We start from the raw sequence: 17,781 nt of genomic DNA, 5'->3' as shown, positions 1-17,781 counted from the left end.
ATAGATGGACATGGATGGCAGTGGCATAGACAGAACGTTTTAACACAGGGTGCATCCTCCCCCGGGGTACCTAAAAATCACCTCGCTCTGCTCCAGTCTTCGCCCAGGCAGCAGCACTCATAGGCTGCCTGCGGCCTGCACTGGGGGCTTTCTCTGTCCCACCCTTCACAACTACGCCCCTGACGTGGAAGGAGCAATTTCAAACCTTCCAGGTAGAAGTGGTGACATTTCTATATGTGGCTGCCTCATTTGACAAACTACACATGCAAGTTCTCCCAAATGAATAGTGAGGCCTCAGTTTACATGGTTTCATTTTGAAGACTGAAATAAACAGCATGGTATTAAACAGGATGATTCTCTCAATCCCTCTTGTAAAAGCCTTGGCCAAAATGAGCATTTTTCTAAAACCTATGCATGCCTTTCAGCAGGTGGAAAACCCAATGTGGGCATTTTTCCCCCATGTACCCATACGTAAGGGTCTCTGGGAAAAGCTGACAAGTAGCAGATCCAAAATGTTAAGAATGGCTGATTTTTCATGTCATGGGTCCATAAGAAGTCTTCAAATGTTACATGTCTGAACTTCTGTAACTTTTTAATTTTTTCACATAAAAGGATGGTGTTTGAATTGATGTAGTACAAATTGTTTGCTCTAACAGAATTCTTTAAAACCTCTTTTTTGTTTCCAAAGACTTGTCACCTATTCTCAAAGATGGGTCACATATTCCCTTCTTTTTTTCTTTTATTGTTGTTGTAGCTGCAGGTCCAGAGATGTGACAGCAGTGTGCTGGTGGTGGAAATGGTGGGGGTCAGGTGGGGTTAGAAGCGAGATCTCAGGGCTACCACTGCACAGGCTTTCTGGGGAGCACTTTCTGCTGCCACCCCCTAAAGTCTTACGCTATAGGTGACCACCTAGTTCACCTGGTGCCAGCCATGCTTGGTCCTTGAAGACAGCTGAGCACAGCAGAAACTCAAGCTCAACTCGCACAACTGCTATCACTTGCTTTCCCTGTGAGTATGAAAGGAACTCCTGCTCTTCTTGCTTACTACTCATACCACCATTTCTGGGTTTGCTGCCCAGATACATTATCAGAGGGATTTTGCAGGAGAAAGGGGAAGGGAAAGGGAATTGATACTTGATATACCGCCTTTCTGTGGTTTTTGCAACTACATTCAAAGCGGTTTACATATTCAGGTACTTATTTTTTTGTACCAGGGGCAATGGAGGGTTAAGTGACTTGTCCAGAGTCACAAGGAGCTGCAGTGGGAATCCAGCTCAGATTCCCCAGGATCAAAGCAGAAGACAAGAATCCCTTTACACATCAGAGAAGGATATTCCCCTCCCCACTTCCCAGGATGCTCTTTAGTCTACATGACCAGTAAGTCCTCCCTAATGCAGTTCACCAAAAATGAAGCTTCCCACTCTTACCTATTAGTTGCTAAGTAAATGGCAGCTTGTATCTCACTGTGACGAGCACATTTTTTGCATGTGTGTGAAGGCTGAGATTCTCCTTTCTTCTCCTTAGTCTCCAAATTAGAATTAAAGCTGCATGAAAACCAGTGTGGCCAGTTGTGTTTAGTTTCCTGCCTTTATACTATACTGATGTCATGGTCCATGTTTACGCACATGTTGTTTCTCTGGCCTTTTGTATAGCAGAAATAGCATCACACAAGCAACTTCGCATCGTGGCATAGCTAGAAGGCAATTTCTGGATGGTCTAGGGTGGAATGGATGGGCCCTTGCTCCCCCTCTACTCGCTCACTCAGCAAATATTAAACATTAATACCCTGGCAGGCGAGGATCCCCACGCCCTGCCAGCTGAAGATCTCCTTTGCTGGAATCCCATTGACAGTGGGAACCCCCACACATGCTTAGCTCTCATGCACGAACTGAGCATTGGTGAGAACTGAGCGTGCCGGGGGAGTGGGAGGCAGCGTTGGTGGCTGGGAGTGCCACTGCTACAGTGTTTAGATGGCCTGGTCGTTCTGGCCAGGAAATCTTCAGCTGGTAAGGCATGGAGATCCCTGCCACACATACAGATAATATGTGCTGCTGCTGGGTAGGCTTGAGCCCATAGGGGGTGGGCCCCTGTGTACCTGAAACCACCTGTGGCTCCACCATGTTTTGTATGTCTGACAAGGGATACCATGTCATGCACAGAGAAATGAGGTAGCTAAATCAGGAAACATTGAGGCAAAAAAAAAAAAATGGCCTAGGGTACTCTGGGTTCCTCCTCCCGACTCCCAGTGTATTCCCCTCTCAGTAGCCTCTTCTTCTTTCACCTACCTACCAGTGTCTCCTCCCCTTCCTTGTTTTTAAGTGCCACATAAAAAGAGAGACAGAGCTGCCAGCAGAGACATCCTGTAGTGTCCAGGGCAGGTCTAAGAAATTCAAGAACACCGGGTGAAAATTTGGGAGGGGGCCTCAAAGCCGTCCTGCAACCAAAGCCTTCTTCAGTTTAAGGTAGGCTTGTGGGTTCTTTGTAGCATGGGGCCCAGCTAACAATCCTCTAACACCAGCTCTGGAAGTGTCAGATGCAGAAGAAAACAAGAAGGGGCCAGATAAGTACAGTCATCCCATGGGCATCACAGGGCTTGCATTGCTGGCTCATTAGTCTTAGAGATACTCACTTAATGAAGGCCTGCTGAAATGCTCTATGACAGCTGACACTACAGGATGGCAGCTGACAATACAGGATTGCTCCACTTTATCATGCTAGCCTCCCCAAGCCCCATCCCTCTTTTTTTTTCTTCCTTCCACCCCTCTTAACTTTTCATCAGCCAGCACTGAAGGATAAGGTCAGCTGCACTAACTCGTATTCCTCATCAGCCCATACTGTTAACTCTCAGCTTACTCACAGCAGCCTACCAGGAAATGCCCAATACCCTGGTAGGCCAATCTACCCATGAACTAATGAACTCCTAGGCATAGAGCAGGGCAGGCTTGAAATGTCTAATTACACTCTCATTATCATCCAATTTACATCTGTTCAGTCTCCCATGCAATTTCTGCACCAGCCTTGAATAGTAATTAGGCTTTTTTTTTTTTTTTTGCTTGGTCTCTCAGAACAGCTATCTTCTCAGCTTTTTTTGTGGCCTCAGAGTGAGTGAATCAATCCCACAATATGAAGAAACACCACATTCTAATGGTACTTTTATAACAGGGTGCCTCCTTAGGCACTGTTTTATAAGGATACATTGGCACCCATGGGGTCGCTATTCAAAGTGATTTAACCATCCAGAAACAGTTCCTGGATGATTAAATCGCTCGTTTGGGGCTAACTGGTCATATTCAGCGGCATTTTACCTTGAAAATGACCGGCTGGCATCTAATGCGAAACCGGCTATTTTTTTGGGGGTTCTGAGGGTGGAGTCAGCACTTGGGGCAGTTAAGTGCTGATATTCAGGACTTAACTGGCTAAGAGAACCACATGAACCGGATTGCATAAAAGTCAGTCCTAACACTTAACCGGCAATGTTTTTCCTTGATCCGTATACCCAGAAATTGAGGGGTCCTTTTACTAAGGTGCACTGAAAAATGGCATGTGCTAGTGTAGGCGTGTGTTTTGGATGCACGTAGGTCCATTTTTCAGTGCACCTGTAAAAATGCCTTTTTTAATATTTTGGCCAAATGAAAATTAGCGCACGTCCATTTTGGTTCTGAGACCTTACCACCCACCACCCATTGACTTAGCGGTAAGGTACATAAGCATATAAGTATTGCCACACTGGGACAGACTAAAGGTCCATCAAGCCCAGCATCCTGTTTCCAACAATAGCCAATCCAGGTCACAAATACTTGGCAAGATCCCAAAAAAGTTCAATACATTTTATACTGCTTATCCCAGAAATAGCAGTGGGTTTTCCCGAAGTCTATTTTAATAATGGTCTATGGACTTTTCCTTTAGGAAGCTATCCAAACCTTTTTTAAACTCCGCTAAGCTAACCACCTCTACCACATTCTCTGGAAACGAATTCCAGAGTTTAATTACACAATGAGTGAAGAAACATTTTCTCCAATTCGTATTAAATTTACTACTTTGTAGCTTCATCACATGCCCCCTAGTCCCAGTATTTTTAGAACGAGTAAACAAATGATTCACGCCTACTCATTCCACTCCACTCATTATTTTATAGACCTCTATCATATCTTCCCTCAGCTGTCTTTTCTCCAAGCTGAAGAGCCCCAGTCGCTTTAGCCTTTCTTCATAGGCAAATCGTCCCATCCCCTTTACCATTTTAGCCGCCTTTCTCTGTACCTTTTCTAATTCCACTATATCTTTTTTGAGATGCGGTGACCAGAATTGAACACATTCGAGGAGCGGTCGCACCATGGACCGAAACAAAGGCATTATAACGTCCTCACTTTTGTTTTCCATTCCTTTCCTAATAATACCTAACATTCTATTTGCTTTCTTAGCTGCCACAGCACACTGAGCAGAGAGTTTCAACACATCATTGTGTTAACCGGGCAGTAATGGTCTACACACATAGAATGTCTTTTACTGCCCGGTTAGTACCATGTACCGGAAAATAAATTATATTTTCCGGCGTGCGTAGTGGATGCATGTTAAAAAATGAAATTACCACCCGGGCCATGCGGTAGCTGGGTGGTAATTCCAAATTGATGCGAGTTGGGCACGTGTAGAAGCCTATACGTCTTTGTAAAAGGGCCCAATGCCGGAATCTGGATGCCGCCAGCTGAATATCAGGCCCTATATATCTAGCAAAAGTGGCAGAAATCTTGCCTACATTGCAGGCGCTGACACGTACATCTGCTCTTGAGCAGATGTAAATGTCCACACTGAGATTTTTTAAGCAGTGAAAATTAGCCAATTTTATAATCTATGCATATACTTCCGAACCACTGTTCACTCTAAGCTAAGCAGGAGTCCTCCACCTACAGTCCTGCCAGTGGAGGGCGCTCTATCACTATCACATTTTCAATAGTTAGGGACAGGCAAGTACTGCAGGACTCCAGGAAACTTGCCTGTCCCTAGAGATGGAAAAACCCCTACTGGTAGCTAAGCAGGAGGAAGACCCCTGCTTATCTGAGAAGAAACAGTGTTGCCACCTCCAATTGTGCTCCACCCAAACTCAATCCCTTCACACACCAACTGGCAAAGTGCATGCCACTGTATCAACACATGTACTTTTACACCAGTCAGAATTTTAAAATAGACTATTTAACATGTGTATATAGCCACATATGAGCAAACATTATTAAATTATCCCCCATTCTGTGTACAGCAGCACATGGTTCAAATTAGCAAACAAAAAGAAAGAACAAAAGAAAAACACTAGCGTACAAAGATTATTACTGCATTGAACTTTGATGTTTATATACCTTTCCTTCGCTTTTCCACGTTAGGAAGAAACCAAATTCATCCACTTTAAAAAGACAATTAGGTTCAAAGACAAAGGACTCCTGTAGAAAAGAAAATAAGTTCAAGTATGTTGCTGTTTTGAAAAAAACCCCCAAAAAACAATTCATCATAGTAGATGGGACATGACACCTAAGATAGTTATTTAGAATACAATGCAGGAAATACAGAGAACAATATTCAGCAATGAAACATCTGGTAAGAGGTAAGTTATTCAGTTATTTATTTACCTTATGTATTATGAATTATTTAATACCTTTTTAAAGAAATTCACCCAAGGCGATGCACAGCAAGAATAAGCCAGACATAGGCAATAGACAATTACAGTAGTAAAAATATTCACATAACAGTACACATTATGGCATAGTGTGTATTACAATATCAACATGCAATTCCCAACAGAGTGGTAAATATTCAGCTGGTGATAGCATTTTGTTTTTGGCCGCTGCCTGAATTATCCTCAGATATGTAATTCAAGGCCATGTCCGGGCAATGGTTCTGAATACCTAGGTATATGCAGACAGCTAATAATTATGTAGTTAAGTGCAATATTTAGCACTTAACTGTATAAGGTGAACTGCATCAAGAACAGGCCTGGGTTTTATGGGTTCTATTTATGTAATTAAGAACTGAATATTGGCACTTAACCACAGAAGGGCCGAATCTGCCCCTGACCTGTCCACGAAATGGCCGGTTTTGGCATAGATGCTAACTGTGGATATTCAGCAGTATTAGGGTTAGGGATTAGGATTATGGATTTGATATACCGCCTTTTTGTGGGTACAACCAAAACGGTTCACATATATTATATACAGGTACTTTCTCTGTCCCTAATGGGCTCACAATCTAATGGGCTGTTGATCAGAAGCAAATGCAGGCGCTAGAGGCTGTTAGTGCCTGTGTTTGCTACCGCCCCACGATCAGAGACCCTGAGCACGTGAAACAACGCACTCAAGGGCTCTGAATGCAACAAGAATGAAAATGCATGCAAAACAGAGCTCTTAGCGCAAGTAGCATGCAAATGCATGCTAAATGTATTCCTCCTCCCCAATGATTAGCGAGCAGCGAGCCAAACCCTACGCCAGATCGGAGCTGACATTAGGGTTTACAGACCATCGAGGAGGAATGGTGAGCCCTGTCCAGCATGCATTTGCATGCTAACAGGCCCCCCATTCCCCCCAATGCAGCAGCAGGAACCCGACTTGCCGCACCCCAGTGACACGGGGGCTGGAGGTCCAGTGGACCTTACCCTCCTCGACAGAGATTTGGGGGGGGGGGGGCTGGAGATCTGGTGGGTCTCTAGCCCCCCTTACCCCCCTAGCATCCCCTCAAATGGCCCTGGTGGCCCAGTGGGCCACGAGTCAACCCCCCCCCCCACCTGGTGATCTAGCGGCCCTCTTCCCCACCCCTACCTTCGTTGGAGGAGGCAGGTGGCCTCCCTCCTCTTCTATCAGCGCTGCTTTGAAAATGGCGGCGCCCAGCCCAGTGCATCCTGGCATGTGCTGGGCGGGGCGTCACACCATATAAGGGAGATCACGCTTCTCCCTTTTATGGTGTGAAGCCCCACCCAGCGCCGATGAAAGAGGAGGGAGGCCACCTCCCTCCTCCAACAAATGTAGAGGTGGGGAAGAGAGCTGCTAGACAACCAGGTCGGGGGGGGGGAGGAGTTGACTCACAGCCCACTCGGCCTCCAGGGCCATTTAGGAGTTGCTAGAGGGTTAGGGGGGCTGGAGACCCCCTTGATGTCTAGCACCCCAAACTTGTGTTGGGTGGTCTGGAGGTCTGCAGGACCTCCAGCCCCCCATGTTGTTGGCTTGGTGTGGGGGTACTTGGGGTCTTAGTGTGGGGGTCCCAAGGACCTCCAGCCCCTGTGTTTGACAGGTCTGGGCTTTTAACGGCCCAGATCTGTCAAACAAGTACAGGAGGATTGTGCCTGAGTGCATGCTCAGGCACAATCCTCCCGTACTTTACCCTATGATCAGAGATAACAGAGTGCTTAAATTTGCATGATATTATCTCTGATCTTAGGGGCGGTAAAGCTCCGTGCTGTTCCAGCACTATTTTTAGAGCGCTGTGTGGGGCTTTCGATCATCTGCCTATAAGTTTTGTAGCTGGAGTAATGGAGAGTTAAGTGACTTGCCCAGGGTGCCACCGGATATCTGCTGTTTGCCCCGGACAAGAAATTTAAATTGCCAGAAGCCTCTCCTGGCTATTTAAATTGCTTTGAATATTGACCCCGTTGGGTATAAGTGAAAGAGAAACATATAGATATAAAGATATAGTAACAGGAGTTTGATAGAAAATAAGGGTGAGTAACTTAAGAAAAATCGCTTGTTGAATCAGAACTGCTGCATGAAAATGATCTCAGGAGTGGATAAGCAGGTATTTCTACAGTATGTGTAGCTGGTGTTAGTCCTTGTGCTTGCGACCAGCTAGTTAGTTGCTTCTTCCACTAAAGGCTTTGGAGAAGATCCATGTTTTACCTGTTTCTGTAAGTAGAGATAGTCTTGAGATAAGCAAAGTCTTTTGGAGTGCTTTCAAGAGTGTGGGGGCCCATTGATGGATGCCGGCTATGCCCCCAGTTCACCCACAAAATAGCTGGTTTTGGTTTAGGCTTTGCTTAAAGCCCACCTCTTCAATGCTGCGTTCGGCACCTAACCCTTACCGTTCAGTGAATCCAGACTGCCCCAATTTGACTGCCCCGATCGGACCGACCGTTCACTTGTCTATTAGATTGTAAGCTCTTTGAGCAGGGACTGTCTCTCTTTGTTAATTGTACAGCGCTGCGTAACCCTAGTAGCGCTCTAGAAATGTTAAGTAGTAGTAAGTAGTAACCATGATATTCAATGGCACTAACTGGTTAATTGATGTTGAATATTCATGGGTAACACCTGACAAGCGATTTAAATGGCCAGGAGTCTCACCTTGCCATTTAAATCGCTTTGAATATAAATCCTGAAATGTTTATTTTAAAACCAAAGATTGCCTCCCAGTCATCTTTTTGACTTTTTCTTTATTGTGCCTGATTAATAATATTGCATCCGAAAGTTTTAAGCTCACTGGTTGGGGACCCTTTAAAGTCCGTGCACTGTGAGACAGAATGATAGAGGAGTAAAATACACTACTTATTATGTACTGGCCTCTGAGGCAACTCTCAGCCCCCAACCAACAAGGGGGCCACTACATTTGCCAGTTAGTACCCCTTTTTGTGCAAAATGTAGCCGTCGGCTGCAAATGAGCTCCTTACTCATATAGCTACATTTTGACAGTATATTTTTGCATGCTGATACTACTGGGAACTTTAGAGGTACATAAGAATAGCCATACAGGGTCAGACCAATGGGCCATCTAATCCAGCATCCTGCTTCCAACAGTGACCAATCCAGGTCATAAGTACGAGGCAGAAACCCAAATAGTAGCAAGATTCTATGCTACCAATCCCAGGGACAAGCAGTGGTTTCCCCAATATCTGTCTCATATAACCACATCTTCCGCCAATGAGCTCCAGAGCTTAAATATTCTTGGCTGTTGCAATATGCAAAGAATCACAGAAATAAGATCCATTTTGCACAATAGGAGTGCAAGTAAAAGGCCACCTCCTCCCCCTACCTCTGATCTGATGAACAGCATAAATGATTGCATTAAAAACACACATGGATCATTCCCCCTGGAAGAAACCTCAAAGACATGGTGATCTAGTGTGCTTCACCCTCCCCCCCAGCCCTGATGAATTACTGAATATAAATCCCCTTCCCAACAAAGCCCCATCCCTTCCATAAAACAGGAGAGGGCTGGCCCCACTCAAATCCCGTACCCTCCCTGGGATCTTGATTCATCCGGGGAGGCTGGGTCACGAGAGCAGAAGCAATCCTCTTAGCTCCTGGAACCCTTGGGTAAGTCCAGTTCCCGGGGCAAACGGGATAGGATGACAGTGGGGTGTGAAGCGTGGTGCCAACATTCAGATTCATTTTATTTAAGGGGCGTTGCTTCCGCAAGGAGGGGTTCATCAGACATTTATGCCCTGTGTTGGGCTAAAGGTGGTTGCGGCACAGTAGAATACCAGGTCTTGGAGGCCCTCTATGCCTTATGAAATTTCTTTTTGTAATCATATATGTCCCACATAAGGTTTTGGGTAGGGAATGTTGCAGGGGCTGCTGGCCCTAAGGAGGTCCCAGAGGCCTCCAAAGTAGGCAATGAGGGCCCTTTAAACAGCAGCTGCTGTCATCCAACGGCTCAATGATGAAAAATACCCAGACAGGAACCTGAAATTGGGTTACACTAAGCTAATGATGAAAAAGAAATAAAATTTAAAAGACAGCCAGTAAAACCTACCTAGGGAAGCTAACAGAAAAAAAGAATGAATGAGAAACAGGACTTACAAACAGAAACAAATGAATTTTAAACAAACTCAAAGTGTGGGGGACGAGACGAGCACAATACAACACATGTTCTTTCAGCTCTGTGGAAAACAAAGGACTAAAGGCATCCCATGTGACAGTGGTAGACAACAACAGGTACACATGTTCAATGAGGCATTCTCAAGGGGTCTGAAAAGTGCTGGAGAAAAGTTCCTGCGTGGGCTCCATCAGATGATATCACCCACATGTGAAGATACAGCTATCCTGCGTGCTCTTGAAGAATTAGTGCTACATTTCCATCACCTAGTTTTATCCAACTTAGAAAGGTAGTTATTAAGCTGCAGTTTTATAACACATTTTATCACAGTAATATTTACTATGGAAGTAACTAACCAATGGTACCTCAGTTTGGCAGGTAGTAACTCTCGCGGTAAATATAAATTAGCATTGTTGCAGTCAGAATATCGCCTGCTCCTGGTTACAGCAACCAAAGCCAGGCCCACTGTCTCTTAAAAGAGCCAGGATCAAAAATCCTGCTGCAGTTCCAGTCCCCACCTCCTCCCCGATACCCCATAGATGTATGGTTAGGGTATCCAGTTGGAGGAGGGGAGGGGGGAAAGAAGAGAGGAGATGTATGGTTGGAATGTTGAGAGGGTTGAGGAGTGATACTACAGGAAATTATTTTCATCTAGGCCCCATGAAGAAGTTTACTGGGAGTATCAGACCATGTCTTAGTGGCACCTTCTGCTCACAGGGAGGAAAGATCACACCAGTTCCAACCTGGCATTATCTTTTCACAAACAATTCAGTTTGCAAAGTTAAACAAATGACGCATTATTCAATTTACATAAAAATTAGATGCTTGGCATGCATTTGCCTGCTTTGCATTTCATTGTTTTGCTCACATTGTGGTAAACTAATATACTGTCATGTACCTATCCCCCCGGATGCCCTCCTCACATTTAAAGTGAGCTTTGGTTTCTTCCTGCCTTTTATGCTGTCTCTAGTCATACCTTTTTTTTTTTTTAAGCTTTTATTTTAAAGTTGCAAAGTACAGTTAGGGAAACCATATTACAGAATAATTAGTAACAAAGCTTGATTCAGATAACCCTTATACAAGTAAGAATTGTCTCTAGTCATACCTTGATGATGTGGTTTGCTCTGATTTGGCCTCTGATGAAGTACATTGTCCCAATTGGTCCTTTGACAATGCACCTTCTCTGATTGGTTCCTTGTACCTATTTTAAATTTGGGAACTCCCACAGTACTTGATCCTTGGATAAGTCTCTCGTGCAAGCTCCTGGGTGTCTTACTTTCTTGGTTGTTCTTCTGTAGCTAAACTTGTCTTATCTTTTGGTTATGATCCTGTTCTGCCTGTCCTTGTGCCTCTTTTTGATAACATTCCTGCCTGCTGATTTGGTATTGTTTCTGTCTATAGGTACTGCCTGGCAAGTCTGATCACGTTCTGGTGCACTTCTTCTGTAGGTCTCCAGCTTCTTCTTACTAACTTGCGAACAGCATATAAGCTTCCTCTGTGATGTAAGTCCTGGCAACCTCTGAGCACCAAAGGGCCCCAGTTAGGTGGAAAGAAGGTTGCTATAAGTGAACACACAACCTATGCTCAACGTCCCTGGTGTTTCTTGTGAAGTTGTTGCCTTTTTGTGACACATGCATTAAGGGCAAAAAATACACATTTGCCATTTAATGATTTTATTTGACCAAAAAGTGTGTTATTCCCTTAATGAAGGTTAGTAACTATCCCTCTAAGTCATACAAGAATGCCCACGAGTTGCCTATTTTTCTAAACTTCCGGAAATCACTATAAACCAAACTGTTCAAAAAGGCATACCCGACCGACCCAACCTAAGTGCCTAAACCCTGCAACACAACGAAACCAAAGCTAGTAATGGACAGTACATAACTCTCCCTCTCTACGATTCCCAATGTGTCTATAACACATGAACCTTATTCGACCACAACATCCCATTGTATTTGTTTCTCTACCGGAGATGGCGAACGCCTCTACGGTACTATGAAAGCCACATTGAGCCTGCAAATAGGTGGGAAAATGTGGGATACAAATGTAACAAATAAATAAATAAACTGGTACAATTATTTGTCTTTGCACATTTAAGAGGTTATTGTAAAAGACCTGTGTTGCTTTTATACGTGTAAATAGTGGCCTTTACCTGTGTAAATGAACAACATGTGTAAACAGCTATTTTTAAAAGTCAATTTTTACACAAGTAGATCCAGAGCACACACAGTTTTCAAGGAGTATACTGGAAAAGTATGCATGTATTTCCATTTTTGCAACAACAACAAATGCATAGTTAAAACCAAACAAGATGCTGGCATTAACACCTGCTCCAAAGTAGGCATAATTGTCAGTTAGCTGCTAGTTTGGACTTGGGGTTTGCATGAGACATTGAGGAGGCAACTGTGCTTAGCTCTGTGGTATTAAAAACCACCTACAAAAAAAAAAATCAGAAAATGAGTATTTTCGCTTGACTCCATCTCATTTTCTAAAATGGAGCACTTATATGTGTGAAGTGCTGGCATTTACAGGCACAGGTTATAAAATCAGCTCTTATGCATGATGCTGTTCTTTTCTGAAAGTGTTTCTTGCTAAACTGGCTGTCCCAACTGGATGTACCTCAATTAAGCTTTACCTTTATCCAAAATCACAAGACTTCCAATTGTTCAGAACTTATCTGTGGAAATCGTACTGGGTGCAAAAAAAATGTGATCATATTGCTCCTTTACTCTCCTCTGAGCACTGGCTCTCTGTTTCCTGTTGGCTGTTTTTGAAGATGTTAACAATAGCTCATCAAGCTTTCTACACTGGTTTGCCCCAATTTCTATTTGGATTGTTGATCCTCTACCGCTTCTTGTTCACTGCACTCCACTGAGCAAAATCTCTTGGTTGTCCCTGTCCATCTGTGCATATGTTAGCACTGTTGTGCCAACATTATAGAATAGTTTTCCAATGACATATGTACTGAAATTTCATATAAAGCCTTCAGAAAAACTCTGAAAACCTATCATTTTAAACTAACATTTCAACCTATGTCATTTTTGTTCTTTCTCCTCCATGACCACCACTTGATTGACAAACCCTGCAATGGAACCCTGTCCATCTGTCTTGTCCTGTCTGTTATCCCTTCCACCATTTGTCTCTTTATTTGAAGTTAAACTTTACTATTTTGACCTAGCTTAACTATTACTTTGTAATCTAGTTTGTAACCTGGAACTTCAGTATTGTTTTCTTTTGTCCTCCTGCTTCATATATACATATTTTTTTATTAAGTTAACTGCTCAGCATCATCTATGGCCTCTTTCAAAGCATCCTTAATTGTATTTTACAAAACATTTTGTATTCAGTGAACCTTTTGGAAAATACTTAGGGACTGCACATGTTCTGACTAGGACATCCCAACACCCACCTAGATGCCCTATGCAAAATTGGGATTTAAATTTATTAAGGGGTCCTTTTACCAAGCTACGGTAAAAAGGGCCCTGCGCTAGTGGCAGGGGCTATTTTTGCTGCAGGCTGAGGCCCCTTTTTACCGCAGTGGGTAAAAAGGCTGAAAAAAAGACATAGCCATATGGTAAGATTGCTCTTACTGCGTGGCCATGTGAGGAGGGGGAGGGGAGCACGTACCGTCACCCACTGAGGTGGTGGTAAGGGTTCCTGTGCTAACCTGGTGGTAACCGGGATTACCATGGGGTTAGCGCCGCACTAAAAAATACGGGCTGATTTTCACTAGTGCGGGAAATGGCGCATACTGGGGCTGGAACTACTCCCGACGCCCGTGTTGGGTCGGCAGTAGCTTCAGATTAGCATGTGGTAAGTTGGGGTGTGATAAGGTCAAATGTTTTGAAAATCAGTTCCTCTGGGGGATCGGCATTCAGAAGATTCCTCCAGTTAACTGCAAAAATTAAATAGTTAGGTTTAGAAATTCAGCCTCATAGACCAATTAATTTTAAACAGACAACTCATCTGGCTAAAATTTAACTAGTTAAAAGGCCCTTTTACAAAGCAAAAAATGGTATACCGCAGGGCGCATTGAGGTATCCCCATGGTAATTTTGCCATGGGTGCACACCACCTATGTGCTAAAATTTATTTTTTGGCACAGGGGCATATCTGGGGGCAGAGAGCAGGTGTGTTCTGTGCTAATCAGTTAGCACTGCTACAGTGCCATGCACTAATCAATTAGTGCATACTAAGCAAGTGAGCCCTTACCACCAACATAATGGGTAGCGGTAAGGGCTCATGCGCTAATCTGTTATAATGGCTGTGTGCTAATGGCAAAATTAGTGTGTGTGGTCATTAATATCAGAAAAAAAGAATTTCTGCTACTTTACCCCAGTGGTAAAAATGGCCTTAGCGCGTGGGAATGACCTGTGTAAGGGCACACTAAGGCCACTTTTTACTACCGTTTGGTAAAAGGGCCCCTAAATATGGGAACGATTGGTGGTGTTCTGGAAGTGTGGCTTAAGTCAGCCAATTACTTATCTGATTAACTTTAGTTGCTTACGTCTGATTGAAAAGTATCTGTCCTACCTTACTAGGTTAACTTTATTAAAATATTTTCAAAAACCGTAACCAGATATATTTCTGTATATCTGGTTAAAGATGACGTACCATGTTACATTTAAACAGATACTCAGCATCTGGACACTGACATCTGTGTTTTAAACAGAGCTAGATAATTTTCACCCCTATTTTCTAGGGGCCCTTTTACTAAGCAGCGTAAGCATGCTCGAGGGCCAAAATGGAGTTACCGCCTGGCTACCACGTGGCTATTGCGGTAATTTCATTTTTGGCACGCGTCTGAAAAATTTATTTTTGGGAGCGCATAATGGACACGTGCAAAGTGCCATTTGACGCGCGTAGGTCATTACCATCCGGATTCTTTTTTACAGGTGCACTAAAAAAATGGATCGGCGCGCCCAAAACCCACGCCTACACTACTGAAAGCCAATTTTCAGAGCGCCTTTTCTGTACTTGTTTTGTCCCCCCTGTCCCCCTTGGTGGACTCAGACTGTTATTGTTTATTACAAATAATACAATATTCATTGTGAGATATTGCAGAATTTCTGTTTCAAAGTTTATTGTCATTGATTGTATCATTTCAATGAAAAATAAAAGAGAAGACAACTAAAAGAGGGCCTTACTTTTCCAAGCTAGAAAGAAGTAGACAACTTGTAGACATAGTTTTTATGAACCTGAGACCTCTAGTCCCATATTATAATAAATCAAACATTTTTTATTGTGCACGAAGTACTATTTTATTACAAACAGCTCCTAAAAATGAGCTCAGTTATCATAAATAAGCAATTAAAAACAGATAAGTATCAATAACAAAGCTTTTTATTGCACTGAGGAGATTTGGCAACATTATACGGCATAAAAATAAGATTGTTTTCTTGACTACTTCATAGACACAAATACCGTACATGTCAAATTCTTAGTGGGGAGGGCTCATTTGATGCTGGGCTAAGAGAATGCTGTGTTCCTTCATAGCTCCCATGGTGTTCTCTGCAATATCCTGTTTTTAAATACTGAAGTATACAGTACAATCAGTAGGATGAATCTTAGTAATCAATCAATATCTGTATTATTAGCTGAACAGACTTCCCAGATTAAATTAACCTAGGCGTATAATTGTGGAGAGATTAGGGCCTTCTGAGGTTCAAACATCTGATGTGAAGGCCATTGTCACGGACTGTCACGGATGGTTCTGGTCTGTCATGAGAGTCATGGTGATAGTCACCGGTAGTGAGCCCTTGTGCTGTTCCGGGATAGGTGGTCAGATGGTGGGGGTTCTGTCTCAGAAACAGCAGTGAGAAAGCCCAGTGCTTCATCTGCGATGTCCACCGTTCCCCAGCGGTTGAGCCCCTGGGTACTGGCAGCCGACAGGACTTGAGGAAGGTCTGGGCAGGATAGACTACCTAGAGAGGTACCAGGAACAAAAGCAGTCTAGGCAGCAGAGGAGTGAGACAGGGCAGTGATCTCAGCCAGAGCGCAGTTACTGGTACTGCCTGTGGATTGAGGCAGACAGCAACAGGAACCAGGAGCAGGACTTGGCTTGGCAGGAACAGGAACCAGGGTAGGATTTCGCTTGGCAGGAACAGGATCAGACAGGCAGCTGGCTAACAGAAAGCAGAGTCTTGTTCAGGCTTACAGGTTCAGGCATGCAGAAAACAGAGTCAGGTCCAGGCTTACAGGTTCAGGCAAGCGGCTAGCAGAAAGCAGAGTCAGGTCCAAGCTTACAGGTTCAGGCAGGCGGCTAGTGGAAAGCAGAGTCAGGTTCAGGCTGGCGGCTAGCAGAAAGCAGAGTCAGGTCCAGGCTTACAAGTTCAGACAGGTAGCAATCCAGAGTCAGAGTCAGGTTCAGGCTTACAAGGTCAGACAGGATGAAGGTAACAGCCAATGCAAATGCATCTGAACTACAACCGGAGTTGTAGCTGAGGCAATGGAGGCATCTCTCTACTTACCTTTTGTGCAGAAGGCGTCTGATGTCAGGAAACCCATGGTGTCAGCATCAAGGAGAAGATCCGCCCCCAGGAGGGATCCAACCCCAATGAATGGCAGGAAGACCTGACCAGCACCCAGAGAGGGCAGGCGGGAGGAACGTGCCGCCACCAGCTCAGTCAGCTCCCCGCCTGAAGCCCGCATGACAGAGCCGCAAAGAAGGGGAGCCGAGCACGTCAAGCGCACTGCAGAGATGTGGTTTGTGCCTGCCACCTCCCGTGATCCCCTGGACCAATGGTGCCACAGCCGCAATGCACAGAGCTTTTGACGCCGGAGGCCACACGGACACGGCGAGTGTGACAGCCAAACTGGAGCAGTGACTTGGCTATTAGGAATGTGCAAGCAAAATAATTTCATTTTGTTTAGCTTCATGCGTCAGTGGAAGGTCTTTTATTTTGTTTTTATACATTTTCGTTTCAGGGCAATTTTGTTAATTAAGAGGCGATTACGGCTGTTGCCCAAATCAAAAAGAACCATGCTTGTGGCAAACTACCCCAACCCTCCCATCACAACCTGAACCCCAATGACAGCTCACCCACCCGAAGAGCATTGCCCAAATCACACTCACCCCATTCCAATCTCCCCCTCCTCCACACACCCCCAGCACCAGCATTTGACAAAATATTACTCCCCACCCTCTCTGAAGGGGCAGATAGACGCCTGAGAAAATTAAAAAGACATGGGATAGGATGTGATGTTCTGTTGTAGACTGGGAACTGGTTTAAAAAAAAAACAGAAAACAAAGGGTAGCATTAAATGGCCAATTTTCTCAATGGAAGAAAGGAAGGTGAATAGTGGAGTGCTGCAAGGACCTGGTGCTTTTTAACATATTTATAAATTATCTGGAAATGGGAATGATGAGTGAGATGATTAAATCTAAATCTACAGATGGCACAAAACTAATCAAAGTTGTTAAATTGCATGCAGACTGTGAGAAATTGCACGAGGACCTTAGAAAATTGGAAGATCGAGCATCCAAATTGCAGATGAAATTTAATGTGGACAAGTGCAAAGTGATGTACATTGGGAAGAATAATCCAAATCAGAGCTGCATCCCACATTAGGAGTCATCAGCCTTAAAAAAGATTACGGTGATATCATAAACAATATGTTGAAATGTTCTACTCACTGTGTGGCGGTGGCCAAAAAAATAATCAGAATGCTAGGAATTATAGGGAAAGAGGTAGAAAATAAGACTAAGGGGTCCATTTACTATGAAGCACTAACAGATTTATTGTGTGCTAATGATTAGTGCATGATAAATGATAAGATGTCCATAGGAATATAATGGGTGTCTTATCATTCAATGCACACTAATCATTAGCGTGCGCTAAATCTATTAGCACACCTTAGTAAAAGGACCCATAAGAATATTATAATGCCTCTGTATTGCTCCATGGTGTGGCCTCACCTTGAGTATTGTAAGCAATCATGGGCATGGTATCTCAAGCGAGTTGTGCGCCTAAATTCTAATCAGTGCCAATTAGTGCTCATTATGG

At 43.9% G+C, this 17,781-nt stretch overlaps 1 protein-coding gene across 1 annotated transcript in view; it reads right to left on the bottom strand.

The window, feature by feature from the left end:
• The window catches only part of PLCB4 (phospholipase C beta 4), a 331,441-nt gene that overhangs the window by 168,193 nt on the left and 145,467 nt on the right, over window positions 1-17,781 (bottom strand). The window contains exon 4 of the mRNA XM_030196321.1: window positions 5,345-5,425. Coding sequence (XP_030052181.1) covers window positions 5,345-5,425 — 81 coding nt within the window. The remainder of the gene's footprint in view (window positions 1-5,344; window positions 5,426-17,781) is intronic.

The sequence above is a fragment of the Microcaecilia unicolor genome, chromosome 3 (genome assembly GCF_901765095.1).
Source record: "Microcaecilia unicolor chromosome 3, aMicUni1.1, whole genome shotgun sequence".
Lineage (NCBI taxonomy): Eukaryota > Metazoa > Chordata > Amphibia > Gymnophiona > Siphonopidae > Microcaecilia > Microcaecilia unicolor.
Note: the sequence above shows the minus strand (reverse complement) of the source record. Positions and strands in the feature narration are given on the sequence as shown.